The sequence below is a fragment of the Triplophysa rosa genome, linkage group LG3, assembly GCF_024868665.1.
Source record: "Triplophysa rosa linkage group LG3, Trosa_1v2, whole genome shotgun sequence".
NCBI classification, from domain to species: domain Eukaryota; kingdom Metazoa; phylum Chordata; class Actinopteri; order Cypriniformes; family Nemacheilidae; genus Triplophysa; species Triplophysa rosa.
Window position 1 is genome coordinate 1,949,938 of NC_079892.1, and position 21,805 is coordinate 1,971,742.

The following is a 21,805-nucleotide window of genomic DNA, read 5'->3' on the forward strand; positions in this document are numbered from 1 at the left end:
GTCCAATCAGCTGCAGATGAAAATCATTTTCATTTACGTCACTGTCTTTGCTAGACGGCAGAGCGGCAAAATGTCCGAAAGACAGTACAATAGTAGAGCACAAAACCGGAAAATACAAAGGATAAAAGAACAACGTGACTAAGATAGCAGGAGGAGGACTGGCAGCTCACATCGGCTAACATCGGTGCTGCGGTTGAAACAACTGTTGCAGCAGTTAGCTCATCATGTCATCGGTAATATTTCAGGGAGATATTCCACAATGACACGCATATTATACATGTTGGTTTTTAATTATGGCTTTGTTTTATACACAGTGTATGTAATGCACAGTGGTTTGTGTCTCAAGTCAAGTCAAGTCAACTTTATTTACAGTATATAGCGCTTTTTACAATTTTTATTGTTACAAAGCAGCTGTACATAAAACATATTGACTATAAGCAAAATATTTTAAAGCACACATTTAAGATAAGGGAGAGAGAAACACAGTTTAAATATGAAACTGACTATAAATTCCTATATTTAATATTAAGTAAAACTTTAAAATAAATAAAGCAGCCCCCCGGCCAGGCAAACAGTGCAAAACAGTGTAACAGTGCAAGATCCACCGAGGTGTTTTTAGGGGCCGTTCATATTTCGCGTATACTTGTATAAAACAGGAGCTTGCGCTCTCGTGGTGTTTGCCGTTGCAATGCAAAGTAACCAGTAATGTAGAGGAAACACTGTAGTATTTGATGTGTGTGTATCCGAGTGAGATTGTTCTGACGTGTTCTGACGCCACTCGCAGCGTTGGTTTGTGTTGCACAGATTCTATCGAACCCTGGTGCGTTTGTGCTCCATACAAAGGAACTGATAAAAATACACATTGTATTTAATTTCTTCATAAAACATTTTTGTATGGAAAATCTGACATTAAATTAAATGAGTTGTATTGATTTATTACAAGAAAGAGTGGCCGATTTACCAAGATATTAATTCTGAACTACGTAACTTTAAAAAAATTTACATTTTGAATGTTAATGACACTTATCAAAACACTCACATTAAACAGTATTTATTTTAGATTTATGTTTGCAGAGGACGCATGCGCGTGCACACATGCTAATTTTCTGCATCTGGTTGGTGTAACTACATTAAACAGCCTTCAGGTCTCAGCACCACCAAACTAATTCACTTTTAGAGACAATATACAGATGAAAAACAAGCGTGAGATCTTCAAAACCACAATATCAGATTAAAACATTAAGCCTATGGATCTGAAACATCGCGAATCGCTTGTAAACAGGAAGCCAAACGGTAAATTAATTTGGTGTGAAGATGCAACAAAACATTTTTTAATGAAATGACACATCACACAGAAAGGAATCTGTCATGGCTTTTGCGAAAGGTTTATTACATTGCGATATCATGCGACTGAAAGTGATAATCTTATTTTGTGCAAACGTATCGACACTTTTGGTGTCGCTTTGTTTGAATGGAACGAGGTTCATCTGACCAGATAAGACAAGCAGAGGTCAAACTCAAACTGTATCACATCAACGCCGATCTACTGCGCCATATAACCGTCATGACATTTCCATCCCAAATGAGAGAACATTCACCGTCTGCGGTAAAGCAGCTATCAGAGCCGGTCGTCGGACAGAGAGAGACAAAGCTTTGTCAAACCTGTCCTTTCTCAAAAACTCTTTTCTGACCAGACTTTGGAGGAGCACGGCATCCTTCTTGTGATCTCATAAATTTGATTCTCAGATCTCCAAAAATTCAGTTACACAAGTTACGGAGTTCACTCTATTGTTGGTTCATATTTTCAAAGCATATTGTCTACGAGACACAACAGAAACACAAGTTCTGAACCTGCACTGATGCACAACATGCTCGCCTCGCCGAAGACATCTTTCCTCAACAAGAAACGGAACAATTTACCTTCCAGGAAGTGTTGTTTCCTCCGTTCGGTAGTCCATTTTTCTCCCATGTTGTGTCTCAGCTGCAAGAGTCTGAACTTCTGATTCTCTGAACAACAGATCGTGACCTGCATTCACATCAGACAGTTACTTCTGCTACTGAGTATAAAGTCAAAGAGAATTTGTCTTTTAGCTGTCTAGACACTGTCCTTAAAAAACAAAAAACAAAAAACAAACATTTTCAACCACAAAACTTCAGCGAGCCCCAAAAACATCAGAATGCTTAAAGTCCCAGTGAAATAAAAAATGACAATGCCTATATTTCCATGAAATATTGTAGCGTTTATTGTAAATAGTTTATCAATGTGGGTCATTCTCTTTTTAAAATTCGTTTGCCCTCATAATCTTGAAAATGCACTTCCTTCCTGTAATGACTATCCATCTTGAATGACGCATCCGTTAACTCCTCCCCTGTCAGTCTGCTGCCAGTTCCATTTCAAAATGCAACGGTTATCTTACACATCCACTCAAATTGCAGAGAAAGATGAAAGCCACGGCCACTATTTTGCTCATTAAAAAATCCATTTCACTCGGAAATGCGTCAAAATACGGAAGTAAAAACGATCGCAACTTCTGGTTCACTTGGACTTTAAACTTTCTTTAAGAACATTTCTGGCACCATGAAGTATTTTCATCAAAACAAAGACACTATCTATTTCAAACCTACCAGAATTACATCTGAAAAAGACACAAACAATATTTAGACAGGGGGTTATGAACCTCATCTCATGGGAATCGCATGTTCTGATCTGAAACATCCAAACGCACAAAACAAAATCTTTCAAACACCCGACAGCAGCTTATTCTAGACACGCCATCAATCACAGCCCGCTGAAATAGAAATATCCCAAAATAATCTTCTGTACTAAAAGAATTGACGTGCGCTTTTCAAACACATCTAAATTTAGACTAGCACAGCCCACTCTTATCTTATTTTATCCACAAAACCCACGTCTTTATTGCGGAGGTATAAAAACGGAGCTTTAATCGTTGTCTAAATCCAATCTTATTAACCTCAATGTTTCTAAAGTAAAAAGATCTGATCTACATGACAATAGTTAATATAATGTTAAGATTGACAGTTTTGTAAGCATGTTACCTGTGCAAAACCCACCGCAATGAAGATAAGATGATTGTGTGCGGTTGCTAGGGTGGTCTGAATAGTTGCTAGGTGGTTTACTAGCCCAAGTCAAGAGAGGTCGCAAAGTCTGGATGTCACTTGATGTGGCGTGGGTCCCTCCAGCAATGTCAGTCACCTTAAAACCAAAGTCTGTTAAATGGAGAAGCACAATGTAATTCAAGAGATTATTCTTTGAAAATCTAATTTTATTATTTTACATACTTCAAGTAGACTTTTCCCCACTGATTTTTACTAGAAACCAAAACCAAAACCAAAATTACAGATTGAGAAAACTGCGGTTAAGTTATACACAAACGTTTCACTGTGGGGTTTTGAACGACCCCAAACTCTTCAGTAAAATCAACATTAATATTGGAGATCTTCTTGACTTGGAGACACAATAAGATCTGCTCTTAAGAAAACAGGGAAAAAAAGCATTTAAAATGAACATTTTTGCTTTCTGGAGGAACATCATGAAAAAAATTGGCAAGTGGTCTGTCCCTACGGGGACTTGAACATCTGGCAATAGAGAACATGGCTGAAGAATTATGAGTTTCTCTCTGCGAGACCGAGGGAGCATTTAACATCTGCGGTGAGGAACAAACCCGATGAACATAATGATAAATTCAGTTTGTCAACAGTCCTCTAAAACGTGAACACGTGACATGAGACAAACTCCAGCAAATGACGTTTAATTTAGTTTAAATTCGAACATTATTTTCACTTCTCAAATGAAATTTAGTTTTAGTTTAGAAAGACACGGCTGACATCTCCTGTGAGGTCAGCGTGGAGCCGGCTCTCCTCTGATCTAATTGAGCGCTTCAATTGGATTAAAAGCATGTTTGTCTGAGCTAAACACATGTAAACAGGAGACGCAGTGAGGACTATTAGCGCAGATTATTGTCGTATTAGTGCATTAATTTGTTTTCCATGGGAAATCTGTGCGCTGTAACAAGAGACTTAATGTGGAAGAACCACTGACTTATGTCTGTATCATCCGCCTGCAACAGAGAGAGAGGTTTTGATACATGCGCTCGATTTGTTTCGAGTTTAAGCAGATTGATATGTGGTCTAAGATGAGGTTTGATGCATGGATTTCATATTTGCTCACAGCCACAAAAGCATAAAGTCAAATTAGACTGAATGTAAATACATCTCAAAGAGACATTTCACTTCCTGTTCTGTTTAAAGCTTTAAGAAATACATAACTACATTATGTAAAATAAAATAAACAAATACATCCGAGTATTGTATTCATTTAGACAAATCATAATTAATATATCGACTAAAAAAGATTTAAGCACTAAGACGCTAAGGTTTCTCATCTTGAGATATTCACTAGAAATCATGTTTCTCAAACAATTCTCATGACATTTTTCCACGACTTGAACTTTGCTGTGCACATCTGTCTACACCACCCTACTGTTGTGTAACCCATGTTTGTCCTAAAAGAATTCATTGGAAAGGTTTCAAACTGAGTTCATATCGAGATATCTGACTTGGTTCTGAACACATCTGAGATGTTGTTGGGATCTCTTCTAAAGCTCACGGAGACAGTGAGTGAGATGACTGGAGTCTGGACAAACATCTAATGGCTGGAACACACTACAAGATTTTTAAAATCTGAACAGATTTTTTTAAGACTAGACATCATACACTTGCAGACTTTTTGAAAGTTTCAGATAGAAACACACTAGCCGATCAAATCTGCAGACTGGCACAGACTTTCTGCAACAAGTCCAGACTGAAAATCTGGGCAAAATCTGAGCAAAAGTCTTGTAGTGTATTTTAGCCTTAAGATGTTTAAGTGCTCGACTTTCAGTGACATCACAACGAACGCTCTGTGGTGCATTTGTTGCAAATAAAGGTCATTCAGACAGTCATAATCTGAAATTTTTAAGATGTTCTGCAATGAAAATAATGGTTGTGTGGTCACGATCACCCATAAATTGACCCACAATTATTATCCTAGAAATCAATGCGATTAAATGGAGAGCAAATGGAAACTTTTGCTTAAGTCTTGTTTGCGTCTCAGATGAGTCAGAAATGTCACAAATGTCTCTGTTGACATATCTTCTCAAACTCTAATGACAGTGTCAAACTGAGCTCAGATTCGTCAAATCTGCAAGTTAATATTATTGAAGATCTCAATATGAACTCAAACGTTTCTCATTGAACTCCATACTGCTGAATGTATCATTGTGTGGAGAAGAACTCGGTTTTCCAAAAGATGACCCTGTGCCAAAGACCCTCGGTGTGTTCAATAACAGAACATGTAATCGATAGTCTCATACAGTCTCAAGGATCTTCTGTATTTACCTTTCAAGTATCAAATATATCAGCGCTGAACTGGGAACAAGCAGGTGGATGGCAGAGGAACCAAACATGCAGAAAAAGCCCCAGGCTTCTTTCACGCTTGTCAATGCCGAACGGATCCTGCTGCTGAGATTTGAAGGTCTGTATTCCGACGCCTGCAGGAGGAAGATAAGACGTTTGTTATTCTGCAGGTACAGGAGGAGAGGTCAGTCACAGGTTGAAGAAGCCACTCCATTGTCCTTATGTGAAATCTGACGGCTTGTGTTTATTTGATAAAGCGGAAGTTTTGTTGGTTTATGTAACCCAAACAGCCGCGCTGAATGACAGAATCTTTAATGAACTGTCAGAAGCGAATGTATACGAGCTATGATTTGAATATCAATTTGTTTTTCGTTTTTATAGTGGCGGCGCAACAAAGACTCCTGTACAAGGAAAGAAATAATCTCACGCGAGATCTCATCATCATCTCAGTTTTTCCTAAATGAAATACAGATCATCTCATGTTAGGGTTTCAGAAGAGATCTCGCAATGTCTCAGAATGTGCTCAGATGTGACACGATACAATAGTTTGCAATTACATTAAGACAACAAAATTTGTATTTCAATTTTTATTTTCTGGACAGCAATGATGAAATAAGTGAATTATGACGTTGAGACTTTTGGATATTGGGAGAAACATTAAAGACAAATTTGATACTTAAAGTGTTACAATCGACATAATTTTACCATCTGAATGTTTATATATTCAATTCAAAATTATTTCTTAAGTGCTATCACAAGTTTACATTGTTGCAAAACAGCTTTACTTAGAAATTTAGAATAATATTAAAACAAATGGTATTATTGCAATTTCTCTCAGTTTGATGAGTCAACGTGACGAATGAATCTAATTGATTTGTTTTGAACTGTCTGAATGTCTATATTTGGCTCTTAAAGATGACCAGCGCTTCACCTAACCAGACCACCGCAGAACTTCTGAGAACTGTGTCCAGATGATGTCCAGAGCCGCTGAATAATTTCACTGAGGAACAAGAGGACATACAGACGTCGATTTCCAAAGAGAACATTGACAACAGGAATAAGAAGGAGACAAAGCAGTCAAAAATCACCCGATCAATGAGGTAATGATGTTACACACAAAGATCTCTCGGGCTCTCAATGGAACATCACTTTAGCTTCATTCACTGCAGCCAATGCTGATCTTTCCAATCTGATCTTTAGGACTGACTGTTAACTTTTTGTTCATTGTCATTCGAAAAGTGATTAAATTACATCCTTTGTACGCCTTTTGAAATCGACATCCAGGTATTGCCAATCTACATCAGTTGCCATAGAAACAACTTAAGCATCAGCACGACACCAGTCAGTGTGGAAACAGAGGATGGAGATTTTGATGTTCATGTTTGATCTCGTTGTTCATTGTTCTTAGTTTCATTCAAAACTTTAGTTCAGTGTTTCAGTGTTTTAATATTATATATGATGTTGTTTAGTAACATTATTGGTGCATTATTGTGTTTTAAATGTCTACGGTTGGTTAATTAAATATGTTTTAATCTACATAAACGTGTCATATTTTCTAAAATAAAATATAATTTTTCTGGCTCGGTATTTGTTAAAAGTCAGAAACGTCTCTGCTGTGTCCTGCTGCCGTCACCACGCAACAGGAGCAGCAGGTGAGGCAACAAGGATATCCACCGCAAGGCTAGGCCGTCTCATTTCAGTTCACTTCTTGGACTTTTGAGGCTGCGTGCTTTGAAGACCAAGTCCTCGTTTTTAAGTCCGTGACCTTAGAAGGTTACAGCCCCCGAATTGGGACACAGTTTATATGTAGTGACGTAAATCCGCGGCGGTTAGCGAATCGGACTAGGCACGACTCGTTTGCGTCGACTCCCTTTTTTCCAAGCCAGTAATTTATAACATTTAAGACACGAACTGGAGTTTAAAATCGATCTTTTAAAGTGCTTTGTGTTTTGAAGTTTCTTGGATGCTAATTATACCACAAGGCAAAACAGGCAAAAGAAAAATACATCAAATTTTTTACTCTTTCTGATAGCAGCTCATTTCTCCAATAGTTCTGATAGCAGTGAAACGTTTCATCATGTCAGCGGTTCCCTTGACATCAGGCCAGTCTATTCTGTAGGCTACCATATAACATCATTTACACATTTAAACCAGCTATAGAAATAGTGTCTGTTTTCAAATATAACTCAATATTTAAAATATTTATTATAAATATTAAACAGTAATTGGTTTGGTCAATAGCCTTTAGTGTGCCGCTCAGAGCTGCTGTCTTCTATTTCAGCTATGATGCTGTCTATGTAGACGGAGGGAACACTTATTTATTTTTTTACAGGTCTGTATAAGAATTTGGTATTTTAAGGGTTGCATCATTCTTCAACTACTTTCTGTCTCTTGGATGCAGATATGTAAATATTTTCTTTTTATAATGCATAAGATCATAAAAGCCTAAAGTTGGAAACTTGTTTTACTTTAAGCAGCTTTGATACTGGATGAGAATCATAAAGGCTTTTTATATAAATAAATTAAAATCCTGTATTGATATGGAAATGTTCTGTCCAAGTGGAATTAAAACGAACACCAAATCGCTGCAGTCTTCTCTAGCTCAACCATCTTACTGTTTGATTTTTACAATAAAGAAACAGGGGGGAAAACTCTTCTGAGGTGCATGAGAAAGTTCAGATCACAAAAATGATCAACATAATGATCCAGAGAGCGTTAAGGGAAACATATAAAGCCTTGGATTGTGACAGACAACAAAAATGGAACTCGATCAAGTTGAACTACTTCACATTGCTATTTGAATTATATCAAGCGTCTCATGGTGTTTATTATGCAAATGGGACAATTTGTGCGGTAGATCTGCATGATAAACATTTCAGTGTTTATCATTCTCATCCACAAGCAATGCTTCTCAAAGTTGATAATCTTTCAACCTTTGAGCTTCAATGATCTTTAACTTTATAAAAAGAAAAAATTTCATTTCATTATGTTTCCCAGGTCTATTGCTCGCACAGCTGTTCAAGAACGTTATAGCAAAAGAGACCGAAGAGACACACAATGTGAATAGTGAAACATGTTAAACTCATTTTCGGGGGTCCTCCTCACTAGTAAACAAGACTCAAATCATGCACATGTGCTCTTATGCAACATTACATCTGTATTTTTTCTTTTATATTTGAAAATGAAAATAATAAACAGAATCACTGTACATAAATCCGAGGACTGAGCAGGGTTCCCTGTGATCTACAAAGGAGATGGTAGATCAATCAGCATTATTCATTTCACAAAAAAAATTCCACATCAGAAAAACTTTAAATATTCCATTTAACAACTTAAGAATTCATGAGATTCATAATGTATGACCTGTGATTGAATCAATAGTGAAATGGGTTTCCATATGTGCAACTTATGGCCTCTAACAAAATCAAGTCACATCATTAAATATCCAGTGTACCGCAAATCTACAGATTGATTCACTTCAACAGACACAAACTCCCAAAACAAATGTGTCGTGTGCACAGAAATGATTCACTTCAATTTTCTAAGCCACATTTGCAAACTTTTAAAACAAAGTTCAATCAATACCAGAATCCTCAGTCTGTCAGTCACAATTAAATAATAAAGAAAAAAGAGATTTACAAGCAAATTGACAACCTCGATTCTTGGGGCGAACGACTCGTCGAGTCGGTTAAATGAATGATTCAAACGACTCACTGAAACGCACAAGGCGCTGGTTCAATACCGGGTCTCTTTATACATATTCAAAAGATTTCTAACGATTTCTAAATAAACATGAGGCAAATAAATCTAAATCTGCATTCTCATCTTTAACACGCATGTCTCCGTGTTTTAGCCTAACGTTAACGTTACCTCAGAGATGTGGAGATGATGAGTGGTCATGTGAAGCTTTTACATCCACTTACTGTTTCCATCCGTTTGGTAAAATGTTGTTCATTACATTGTTGGACTTTTAAGGCAGTCCTGCATGTTCAGAAATTTGAAGAGACAATTTGCTCAAAAGTAATATGAGGTTTTATTATCAGATGTAAAAAGTTATAACAAAGCTTTGGGTTGCCAGACAATCTCCTCACTCCGCCACAAAAAACCAGCAACCCAGATTATTTCCTGACATGCAAATTTATACAGTATATGACGTCGTTCGATCTTCAGGGCGTTCCTCTGTAATTGTGGGAGTGTATCCCCTCGGCAACCAATCACCATATACCACGTTCATCTGGCTCCATATCTCTGTAACAAAGCTTCTAAAGAACAACATGTTTCTTGCAACATATTTCTTTGCTAATTTGAGGAAGTGCCCTCTCGAGACAGTTTCATATCGCAAGACAACATGTAAAAATACTTTCAGTAAAAAACACTCAATCATCTAATACTTTGATTATGCAGCATTGTTTCTTAATCCTATGGTTCAATAAAACACATCAAAACTCATGATTATACTTAAAACATATGCATTGGATTAATTCATAACATTCCCCTCTGTTTGACCTTTTGGGTGTGTGTGTGTGTGTGCTGTCTTGCACGTACGCATAGAGTTTGTTCCTCATTGTGGTTAAGCTAGCTTCCTGTTTTTCTGTTGCAAGCAGTATAATTTTAACCAGAAATTTCCACTGCTCCACACAGCAAACACATTTACACAAACACAATGCAATGATTATTAATGAAATTCACTTATTGATTATATAGTAAATACTTCATACTCATATTCTGAATAATATTTCCCACAACATTCATATTAAAACAAAACAAAAATCCGGTCAAACTTGCGTCTCGATTAAACTCACTTTTGTTAATTTATTAAGGTGTAGCCTATGGGGCGCCGCCATCTTTCTTGTCTCTTCAGTTCGCGGTTACTATGGTAACAGGGTTTTCGCCGTAATCCCTTATGACAGAAATGTGCAATTTATGATCCAAATTGGGTTTATTTATTTATATGCACCACAACGTCGTAATAAATATAAAACGCTATTCTCTAATCGGCGTTGTGCGTCACGTTACGTCACACCCGCCACAGCACATTACGTAGCTCCGCCCCTACGTGTTGGAATCTGCGCACCTGTCATTCAGACGCTCTTGAATCTGAATCTAATAATGAATCACAACAGGTGTATAACACAGTAAACTGTAAAAACATACACGTTCTTAAAAGTTTTAAAACCAGAATGTGTCAGAATACTTTTTGTCTTCAAATATTCTTAAAAGTATCTATAGTGTTCTGACAATTTTGTATTACTATAAATGTTTCTCTTTAAAATGTATGTTTTTTTAGACACCATGCGTTGCTAATTTCATTTAACACAATTTCATTCAATGTTAATGTATGTCATTGCTCTGTTGATGAATTTCTCCATACTTTGTGACATTATCAAACAAGGAGAAAGAGACTTCTCTGCTCTGTCCGTACAGTATGGATTCCACAGATTAATGATTACACACTGTCTATTACGGTTAACACCTGTAAAGAGGTCAAAGTCTTTAACTTTACACACTGTCTGATTTACAGATGCATTGTTTTGCTCATGGATTTGTAATCTAAGTCTTGACCCAAATTGTTTTAAAGTGGCTTTGAGGAATGGCGGAAACCTCAGTGTCTATTTCTCTCTCACATATTCAGACTTTCCGAACCAACAATTAATTTTACTGCCCACGTTAGTCCTGATAAAATAAATAAATAAATACTACAATATCTATATTTTGTACCTGTTTATTTAGTCATTTAGGCTATATAACAATTACATACAATATAATAAATAAATAATGGCCCGTTTCTATTATTATACATATTTATTATTATCCAATTATAATTGGGTCAGTGCTGTCTCTCTTTCAGCTTTGATGTTTCCTTGGCTGCAAATACACAGATGCAAAGAGCCCAAATCAGCATCAGGAGGAGTGACTCTTCGTGTCCCCTCCTTTAATGGGCGGACACGTCAGATGCCGCAAGTTTCATAAAGCCTGGCTGTCAGTGCCACAAACACAGAGAAACCACTACACCATGAAGCGAGATTCAGACCGCATGAGACGCGGATCCATCCGTGGATCCTTCATCTCATCTCTTGTCAGTTTCTTCTCCGTGCGTCTTTGAGCGCGAGCGGTGATGCAAGCGCTCCACAGGCCGGTGCTGGTCCGAGCACCCGAGACCGAGCTTTGGCTGGAGAGGATGGCGGAGTACCAGAACCAGAGCGGCTTCCTCAACGGGTCCGAGCTGACCCGCTTCAGCAACTTGGATGACATCGACTTGGCCGCGGACGGCACCCTGGAGCTGCGCATCATGATCTCCATAGTGTACGCGGTGGTGTGCGCGGTGGGTTTGGTGGGGAACCTGCTGGTGTTTTTTCTAATGAAAGTGAGGCAGGGCAGGAAGAAGTCGACCATCAACTTTTTCGTACTGAACCTGGCCGTTACGGACTTCCAGTTCGTCCTGGCCCTTCCGTTTTGGGCTGTGGAGAACGCGCTGGACTTCAGCTGGCCGTTTGGAAACGCGATGTGCAAGATCGTCCTCACCGTGACCGTGATGAACATGTACGCCAGCGTCTTCTTTCTGACCGCCATGAGCGTTACGCGTTACTGGTCTGTCGCGTCTGCGCTCAAGGACCGAACCCGCTACAAAACGTGCTCGGTGAAGCTGGTGGCCGCGCTGCTGTGGGTCCTGGCCACCGTCGCCACGACCCCCACGGCCATCTTCGCCTCGGTGAACAAGATCAACGGCGTCAAACTGTGTCTGCTGAGGTTTCCAGATGGCCAGCAGTGGCACGCGCTATATCACCTGCAGAAAACGCTGGTTGCCTTTGTGTTCCCCATGCTCATCATCACCGTGTGCTATTTGCTCCTGTTGCGCCTCATTCGGCAGAGGAGCATGAACAACAACCTCCCCAAACGCCAGTCCAGAGTCACCAAATCCGTCACCGTCGTGGTTTTATCATTCTTCATATGCTGGATGCCAAACCACGTCATCACCTTCTGGGGGGTTCTGGTGAAGTTTAACATGGTCCAGTGGGATAAAATGTACTACATGATTCATACGTACGTTTTCCCGGTCACCATTTGTTTGGCGAATGTGAATAGCTGCCTGAACCCGGTGTTGTATTGTCTGATGCGCAGGGAGTTCAGAAAGATGCTCAAGGATTTCCTCTGGCGGATTTCCTCGCCCGCCATCGTCAACAGCTGTCAGATCCGTCCGTTCTCCGGTACCGTCAAGGAAAACGATGACAGCGGGGTCGCGATACCCCTAAATGTGATGGAAACGGAGCAGTTTAGACTGTCGGTGGTGAACGCGTCACCGTCCACAGACTGCACCGTTACGAGGTAGATGCGATGCGCAAGCCGCGCGTAAAAGCGCTGGTCACTTGAGTTACAGCACTGAAAGAGAGAGGGAACTCTTCGGAAACTCTTTTTTCTATAAAGAGGTTGCGCAATTCCTGTTTCAGTGCAAGCAAGTCGCATTCTGTGCCAAATTATGCGTTTGACTATTATTGCGACAGTTTGCGCTTATGTCCACACGAGCTGTTTCTAAACTGCGTGCGCGTTGAATCAGACTTGGATGTACAGAGTATTTAAAGCTGGAGCTGTATTGCAGATTTGTTATTTTTTACATTTTACTCATGTTTGGAGTAAAAGTGTCATGCATTGCAATGAAATTAAAGATTTATTTCATTGATGGACAATAAAAAACGAATATTGATTAAATTGATAATCTATTATGAAATGTTAAATAATAGTCTATACAACTAAAATATTTTAATTATTAAAGCTGCCCTAATAACTGTTATATATAATTTCATTGATGAACATATCTGCATAACTTTGAATTGATCAAATAAACACCTCTGGCTACCAGCCAGGTCTTTCATTGTTGTTCAAATCTATTGCCTGGAAACTTTGAAATGATTAAAATGTACTGCTTAATTGCCGTGTAATAAAGGTGTGTCAATGTAAAGCTGATGGTCCGAGAGGAAATGAATGTAAACAGTGTGTTACTGTGTTTTTCGTTTGAAGAGCATAATAAAAGTTCACTCTTATCACAGCCATGTTTGGTTTCCTCATAAACACAATTACAAACGGCTTTAACCTTTACTGTTATTCCATCTAATTAACAATAGACGGCAGGTCTGGGGTTTGCAGAGCGAATCATCTGCACTCCACTGAAGGTCCACATCTTCACTTTATTCTCTGAACAGACACATAAATCCATGCAACAATAACATGAGCACAGGAGAGAATGTATTATCTTTATGACATGAAGTTGGTTTGCGCCACAAAACAGCATAGACTGATTTATCTTGCACTTCTTGTGCATAAATCGTTTAAACGTGTTTTAACACACGGTTAATAGGGCTGTAGTAAATGTGAATTGTGCAATTTATATATTAAATTGATTTCTATTATTTAATTATAAGGATTATGCATCTGAAACATTAAACTATCCAAGCATCTTATCATGTAAAGAGCACAAATGAAAATGTTTAATACAAAACAATAATCTGACTACTAAACTGCATAAGATTGAAGTCTGCGTAAAACAAACTAACTTAAAGACACATCTGATTACTTTCTAAACAATCCCACGGTCAGTTAATGATTAACGCATGTTGTCAGGTGCTTATCAGTAAAATACGGTCAATGTCACATAGATTGGCATTTTTTGCCGTTTTAGGGATGTTTACAAGCTGGAATGTTTGCAAAATGTTATTTCTCCACTGAATTACGACGGACGCACTTGAGGGAAGTTCTAGAGGAGTAGTTTCTTCAGCATCGGCCGGCCGGAACAGTCTTTACAAACTCTTCGTAGTCGATGCGTCCGTCAGACGTCACGCCAGCATCATTCAGAAGTTCATCCACTGTGACACACACACACAACTGATAAATAAAATCAGACATACGGTATGTTGAAGTAGTTTGGGCTCAGATTTACCTTCTTGAACTGTAAATCGTTCTCCAAATCCTGTCAGCTTGGTTCTGAGCTCTGACACCGGGATGAAACCCTGATTCTTTGGGTCCATCATCCTCATGGCCTCCAGGACCTCGGCACGCGGGTTCTCCTGACGGATCTGCTGGTGCATCATGCTGAGAAATGTGGAGAAGTCCAGCTCGCCGCTCTTATCTGGAAAAACAGTCAAAGAAGTTTGCCAAACAGCTTCAGGTACAGAATGGAAAAACGCCAGTGTTTAATCACGTCTGACAGAGGATTTATTCCATGTATATCTTAGCTTCGTACCAGGTGTGAGTTGAAATGTTTCCTTTCAATAAAAAGTTTAAGTTAAACTGTAGTGTGTGCCACGAGCGGTCTGCTTCTCTTTTACAGCGGCTCTATAAAACATCTCTCTGCGTATGTTCTCCTTATCTGGACATTCTGGGCACAAGCGCTCGGGATTGTTATTCTCATACGCTGCTTATTATTATTACATGAGTTATTTCCAGAGTCAAGCAGTTTACCCTGTTGATTTAACCTGGTATATGTTGAAAGAACAATCCACCTGATGACTTGATGCTGATGTAAGTCATCTGTCTGATGTTAAAAACACTTCGTTTTAATGTGGCGTCAAAGTATTTGTGAACAGGTTAGTGACCAGCACACTGTTGTGTGTTAGATACTGTACCGATGTTATGAGTTAACAAGTGTCTGTCCAGTTCTGAGAGGGTCGGACAGCAGCCCAGACATCTCATGACTGTTAGGAGGTCCCGGGCGTAAATCTGACCCCGCCGCTTCTTGTCATACAGTGAGAAACACTCTTTAAACTCTATATAAAGCAAAACAAACAGACACGTCAAACATGGGATTTAAATCACAAAAAAGGGATATTCAAGAAACAAGCAGGACATTTTAAATGAAAATGTGTCCACCTGCGAGACAAGAGAGTCGTGTTTTTGATATTTTAAAAGAGCTTGCCAGACTCTCTCTTTCATCGCACATGAAGGATTTAACCTGACATAATCTGAGACAACCTGTTTAAGGGAATCGGGATTACCTCATTATGAACAACAACAGGTGGACAAATAAACACAAGCCAGACAAAAACACACTGACGCATATGTTTCGATTTCATTGTTGCATTTTCACTGTTTACAAACAAAGACCAGACCAGTGGGTATACTGTGGCAGTTAAGACACATTGTCTCGTCTCCAGTGAAAGAATAAAATCTATTAAAGATATTTAGCATCAATATTTCTCTTATAACTTTTATCAAATATAATACTATGTATAACAGATCATTAATGAATGTACATCTTTCATAATAGCTTCTCTTTTTTACAATCACAATTTATGCTAGAGTGTTTAAAAATGACTCATTCAAATCATTAAAAAAGTTATAACAAAGGTATTTGTGAGATTGTGTTTATGCAAATTTGGTTTGCATGTACAACGAAATAAGACTTAGAAATAATAGTCCTATTGTCTTCTTTAAAATCTTTTTAAATAAAAATGAGAATCTACTTACCGTTAATTTGATCATGACTGAGGAACTTCGCCTGCAACCACACAAAAACAGTCTAAGGATCAACACAAAACCCTTTCTATGTTTAGTATGACAATAAACACGCAGAGAACAGAACCAAGACTCACCATGTTCAAGCCACTGAAGCAAGAGGCTCTCACCAAAGACTCTTTAAGAAAAGTCACCGCACTCGGCAGCCACATTTGCAAGGTCATTCCAGTCATGCAGTCAATTGTGGAAGACTTCATATTTTTTAAATTGCTCACTAAAATCACAGCAAAACGACATATTTCCGACCAACAATTAAACCTGGTATCAACTGTAGCATAAACTTTCTGTCGTGAACTAAAATTGTGCTGCGATCTCTTTTTATAGGGTGTTCCAGCCAGCTGCTGCGCAAACTTCACAACAAAGTGTCCGTTTGACTTCCCCACATTCAAAGATAAAAGAATAAATAGATATATAAATAAATACATAAATACACAAACGAAATAATCCATTTATAGCAATGCCACAACCCCCCACTACGAAAAGAGTTTTGTCTGTTTCTAGTCTTTGGCATCAGCGCATAATATTTATTCCTGCAGGTGGCGCTCTGTGGCTGAATCGTGAACATTTTTTTATTAAAATGTTTATTTCTGTTTTGTATTTGAATATTTAACAGCAAAATACAACAGTGGCAGTATACAGTAATACATATTTAACAAACAATAGTCTTAAATGCAAAATGACTGTTGCTTGTATATCTATGCATGTAAATGTATGATTTACATGGAAATTAACAAAATATTTAGAGTTCAATATTGCAATATGACCCATTGTAAAAGCAAAATACACATCAAGTGAGACCGTAGATTCAGTTTGTTAATGTCACATGTTTATCTCATGTTTATCTCTCAGGTGTAGCGTGTACAGGGCCCACGGCTCAGGTATATACATGACACCTGGATATTTCTTCCGTAACACTTTGTCGTTCCACAAATAGGCGACCCACATAATGACTAACACGACAGACATCGAAAAACTGTAAAGCAAGAACAGCCTGTTTCCATCCGGCAGAAAACCTTTGCGCTTCTGGTGCATCACTGTGGCCGTCATGGGGAAAAATGTGAAAATAAAGGGAACGAAGATCTGGAGCCGGTTGCATAAAGCACCTTAAGTGTAATTTTCCATTAAGTGTGTCCTTAAGTATACCTTAAGTTTTACTTAAGTTATTCTCCTATTGTCTTTGCTAAAGGAAAATCACCCCTTAAGTGTCATAGGGAAAAACTTAAGGTGCTTTATGCAACCGGGCACTGACCATCTGTCACCAGATACCTGAGAGCAGAGCGATACAGTTTTTCATTCAAACATTCACACAAATATGCAACGATTTGATAAAAGCAGACATATGATGGGTGAGGTTTTTTATACTGTAAGTATTGTAAATGAGCAGCATTATGACATCCTATCACTATGATAAATCATTCTGCTGGGACAGAAATGCACAGTTGGTGAATAATAAATGGAGAACATGTCTCAAATCTCAGGATGGAAGCTGACAGTATCGTCCTGACGGCCAAAGAATAAAACACTGACCAGAAGTAAAGGCCACTGGGACCCAGGAGAAGCCAAGCGGAGGTGGACATCTGCTTCTTATCTTTGACAAAAGTGAAACAGCCGGTGAAATAAAGGAACAAGATGAGAAAGAGAGGAACATGCCTGTAAAACACAAAACAGACAGAATCGTGAAGGAATGATTATGATGCTGTCATGCTGGTTAGTGAATAAATCAATATATGAATTTAGCAGTAATTCTCTAATATTGTACAGCTTACCACATACAGCTGCCCAGACTCTCATCATAATATTGAAGCAACTCAATCTGTAAAAAACAAAGACACCTTTTCAATACACAAATATTTGTAATAATATTACATCTTTCCGACTTATATCACTTATAATATTCACGACACTTTCACGTGTACAAATTTATTTCCAGCTCTGCTTTACTTAGAACCAGGACTCAGACTCAACAGGTACCAGCCTCTCTGGTTTGAGATTCTTCATGATGGGATTTTCTCGGACAGACAGGTGTAGCTGATATCCGCTAAGCAGGAGTCTGTGGTTGATGGAGTCTCTGCACCAGGTGTATGCTGACCCCCATCACAAACGTGATGATGCACAGGTAATCAGCCGAGCGGGGTAACGTCTTCGGGCTTCTCTCGATGAGCTGAAACAGAACATCACTGAACTTAATTGCTTGTCAAAGATACACTGAACACTGAGACATTTCTCAAAATATCTTCTTTTGTGTTCCACTAAAGAAAGAGTCGCATCTTAAAAATAATTCTAAATATCACAAAAATAAACAGCTTTATTAACTTAAAGGGATACTTCACCCAAAAATGAAAATAGTGTCATCATTTACTCACCTTCGAGTGAAATATCTTTGTTCTGATGAAGTTATTTGTAAGAATGCTTATAACCGAACAGATCTTACCCCCCCATTGACTCCCATAAAAATTACTTTATCATTTTTTTGTTCTGTTGAACACAAAAGAAGACATTTTGAAGAATGTAGGAGAGCAAACAGTTCTGGGGCACTTTTGACTACCATTGTCATGTTTTCCTACTATGGGAGTCAATGGGGGGCAGAATCTGTCTGGTTATAAGCATTCTTCCAAATATCTTCCTCTGTGTTCGTCAGAACAAAGAAATGTATACCGATTTGGAACAACTCGAAGGTGAGTAAATGATGACAGAATTTTCATTTTTGGGTGAAGTATCCCTTTAATTAAAATCATTTAACTGATTTTTTCAGTTTCAAAATTCAACAGTTAATTTCTCCAAAATGTACATACATTAGTTTAGTTAATAAAATAATTAATTAACAAATTAAAATTTTAGTGAATTCTAATAGAAGTATCTTAGTTGATTTACGTATTTTTTTTACGTACATTTACTCAATTTAAACAGTATATTTCATTGATTTCACTACCTTGAAATGTCCTAAATTTTGTTATTGTGCAAATTGATTTTACGTGAAACACAGTTACATTTTTAGAGTGCATACAGGTTTACAACCACACGACGGAGAATAAATATCACACAATTTAGATTTTTGGGTGAGCCGTTCCTGTAAATGAAAGCTCGTCCTGGTGAAGGTGGATTAGAGATGTTTGAAAGAGCATAAGTATCAGCCAGCGCCGGAGCTCGTTCATGCCATCGATCATGCATTGAGAAAACATCAGTTCAGAAGACGGATCGGGGTGGAAATGCCTGGCGGATAGTTTTTGCTGATGTACACGCTCCGCTGTTGTTTATTTTCAATAGGTTGAGCAATGCATCTTCTCAACGGCATGTAGCTGCTCCGCTCATAAATTTCACATCCCTGGTGAATTCTCTTTGGCCTTTGAGCTTTAATAAAATGTCTGAGCTGTCTACGCAAGAGGTCTCACATAAATGTGACAATGACAAAGTGTCCAACCAAAACCAGCAACGCACAGAGCATCACGATGCAGAATGCTGCAGGTCTCTGTTCTGAGAACTTTACTTTGGTTAAAAAGGAGTCTACAAAATAAAGTTTTACACATCAGTTTTAAAAGTGAAAACAACAATAGGAACGTCTATCCGATGTCAGCATCCAGCTGTTTGTATTCCAGTCCAGCTGTTCGACAGTTTTCATTTATTCATCTCCATCTGGCTCTCTGGTTATATTTTCTACTCTGTTGTTTGTCCTCGTCAATATTATGCAGCAGATGTCAGTGTTGTATTTTATTATCAGATTGTGTGTTTGTTCATCATATGTTGTGTGTTTATTTGCCCATGAAATCTTTCTTATTAAGTCCTGCGCTGTCAGCGCTGAGGTTAAGATTAAGATCACGGTTAAAGTGAAACGTGCATCACCATAAAATAAAACTACACCACAGTTTTAATTAGAGTTAGAAACTTACCTCATTTAAACTGCAGGATAAAAAATGCTAAAAAAAAAAAGATTGACGGTTTTATGGACCGCTGCGTGAAAAACAGACTTTAATCTCATCTGATTCACAGTCCTCAAATCACCAACAATATCTCCTCCTTCAGGGGGATTGGGAGCCATCAAAGAGCTTTTGAATGTGATTCAAGAACAGTTTATTCGTGTACAAAAATTGTACAACCAAGAATGTCAAAGCAAACCACTTCCACAAATCTCTCTGAAACATACGTTCTTGTTTTAGAGCAAAATACTTTATATATTATTATTATAAACTATATTATACTTTATGTGAAGAAAATGAAACATATTTTTGTACTAATGTTGTTTAATTAACATGATTGAAGACATTAATGAAATGTTATTATTTTCCGAAATCCTAATTATATTGTAAATTAGTACTTTAGAAATGTATTAAAACTATGTATTCATAAAATTCATAGAACAATTGCATTGTTATGTACTTATACAAAAGTTAAGTATTTCTTAAAATGTGTAATTATCTTAACATTTAAAATCAAAGAAACGGTCTTGCAAAAAATTCTTACAATTGTCAAATATATAGTATTTAGTAATATAGCAATTTAGGAATTAAAATATTCCATGACAAAAACAACTGAGGGTTTTAATTTGAAAAAATGTCATTGCTCCAAAAACAATCTTCATTTATATATAGTATTTGTCCAGGATAAATTTTCACAGTGTACATAATTACTTCTCATATTTGAAGGGCAAATCATGAGTTTTCATAAGATTCTCTTCAAAGAGATCCAGGATAATTGTTCATGTGCATTGGACATAAATAAAACAACACCATGAAAGTGTAGAAATGGTATAAAAGGACAGAAATAAGATAAGAGAGAGTCAGACCTGGTCGGGACAGCAGCAGGCGGGGTGAAGTTGTGTCTCTTGCGAACGGTGGGACATTGCAGCCACATTTTACTGTCACCATGTAGACTCAAGTGATCACTTTCACTGACCTGTGACCTCTGACCTCAGCAGGCTTCTGTCCACTCTACAAACCTCACATGAGACGTCTGCTCTGCTCGTAGAGGTTACATGTAACCGAAGACGTGACCGTCCAGCCCTTTAATTCACACTCACTGTCATCTGAAAACATGAATTCGGTCTGTGCAAAACCTAATTGTTTGTCCATTTAAAAAGAAATGAATGAATGAAGATGCTGTTCAACCAAACAAAGAAGGGTTTGTGAGAGCAGTTTTGTGGTGCGTGAGGTTTGAGTTTGCAGATAAACCTTTAATCCAAACCCCTCCCTGTGTATAATGTTTGAGGATCTGGGATTTTCTGTTGGCATCATATGGCATCTGCTGTCTGCAACAAAGCATTTCTAAACTTTCAACATCTCTATATGAAACATGAAACCTGTTTAAGGTTTAATTAATGCCTGATAAATCACATTTTCAAAATTAATATTTTATCCCAAAGGTTCTTGAGCCAGGTCAAAGCTGCTAGGTTTGTTATTATTCCATCTGAACAGTGACCTGATTTATGTTACCTGCGGGATGCTCTTCGCCATTGCCAGCTTCTTGTGTCGACATGGACATATTATTGCTCATCTGGCTGCTAATGAAAGAGACCATTGAGTTTAACTGATCTACGGTCAGTCTGTGTGAAATATCAAACTTTCAGTGAGTTGACGTACAGAGCTTGAACTTTCAGCGCACGGCAAACTAAAAAAATTGAAAACGGCGCCATCTACTGGACCTGATCCAGTCGAAAAATAAAGGAAAGGAATTTTAAGACGCTTTACATTACTACAGTATTTTCATGTGATCTGTCAGCTACATTAAATCAGCAGCATTGTAAATTTCTTTTAAAGTAATCATTTATTATTTTAATGAGGTTTAATTACGGTTTATTTTAATTTAGTATAGAGAAAAGGCGTCTGCCCGTGTGTTTATTTTTAAAGTGTTGACAGTAAAAAAAAATTGCTAGTCATTTAATGTGTAGCATTTTCTT

General features: G+C 37.9%; 4 protein-coding genes across 14 annotated transcripts in view; 1 reads left to right on the plus strand and 3 right to left on the minus strand.

The window, feature by feature from the left end:
• spg11 (SPG11 vesicle trafficking associated, spatacsin) overlaps positions 1-10,052 on the minus strand; it is a 62,875-nt gene extending 52,823 nt beyond the window's left edge. For 7 of the 11 annotated variants that reach the window (XM_057330285.1, XM_057330288.1, XM_057330287.1 and 4 more), the window contains exons 1-4: positions 9,286-10,050; positions 5,398-5,549; positions 3,058-3,228; positions 1,921-2,026 (exon numbers count right to left, since the gene is read on the minus strand). The gene's annotated coding sequence lies outside the window, so the exon portion shown is untranslated. Of the gene's footprint in view, positions 1-1,920; positions 2,027-3,057; positions 3,229-5,397; positions 5,550-9,285 lie in introns of all 11 variants that reach the window. The other 4 variants (XR_008962685.1, XM_057330290.1, XM_057330291.1 and 1 more) reach the window with 4 other exon arrangements.
• A 1,119-nt stretch (positions 10,053-11,171) lies between these two features.
• On the plus strand, positions 11,172-13,450 carry rxfp3.3b (relaxin family peptide receptor 3.3b). The gene has a single exon (XM_057329765.1). It carries the CDS (start codon positions 11,531-11,533, stop codon positions 12,740-12,742), a length of 1,212 nt encoding a protein of 403 aa, XP_057185748.1. The 5' UTR covers positions 11,172-11,530; the 3' UTR covers positions 12,743-13,450.
• A 137-nt stretch (positions 13,451-13,587) lies between these two features.
• On the minus strand, positions 13,588-16,384 carry calml4b (calmodulin-like 4b). The gene is made up of 5 exons (XM_057330137.1): positions 15,996-16,384; positions 15,871-15,901; positions 15,030-15,170; positions 14,345-14,533; positions 13,588-14,270 (listed from the first exon to the last, which is right to left on the minus strand). Exons 1-5 carry the CDS (start codon positions 16,365-16,367, stop codon positions 14,179-14,181), a joined length of 825 nt encoding a protein of 274 aa, XP_057186120.1. The 5' UTR covers positions 16,368-16,384; the 3' UTR covers positions 13,588-14,178.
• Positions 16,385-16,627: 243 nt separating this feature from the next.
• cln6b (CLN6 transmembrane ER protein b) lies at positions 16,628-21,362 on the minus strand. The gene is given in 7 exon segments (XM_057330491.1): positions 16,628-16,998; positions 17,157-17,184; positions 17,446-17,568; positions 17,685-17,731; positions 17,884-17,988; positions 17,990-18,079; positions 21,342-21,362. Coding segments are annotated over 7 exon segments (675 nt in total). The 3' UTR covers positions 16,628-16,737.
• Positions 21,363-21,805: the final 443 nt, after the last annotated feature.

Coding starts and splice junctions, on each gene's coding strand:
- rxfp3.3b (XM_057329765.1), top strand. CDS start 11,531: ATGCAAGCGCTCCACAGGCCGGTGCTGGTCCGAGCACCCGAGACCGAG.
- calml4b (XM_057330137.1), bottom strand. CDS start 16,367: ATGGATTATTTCGTTTGTGTATTTATGTATTTATTTATATATCTATTT. Junction 15,171..15,870: donor CAGTCATGATCAAATTAACG/GTAAGTAGATTC, acceptor TGCTTTATATAG/AGTTTAAAGAGTGTTTCTCA. Junction 14,534..15,029: donor CTTGTTAACTCATAACATCG/GTACAGTATCTA, acceptor CTGTTTTTCCAG/ATAAGAGCGGCGAGCTGGAC.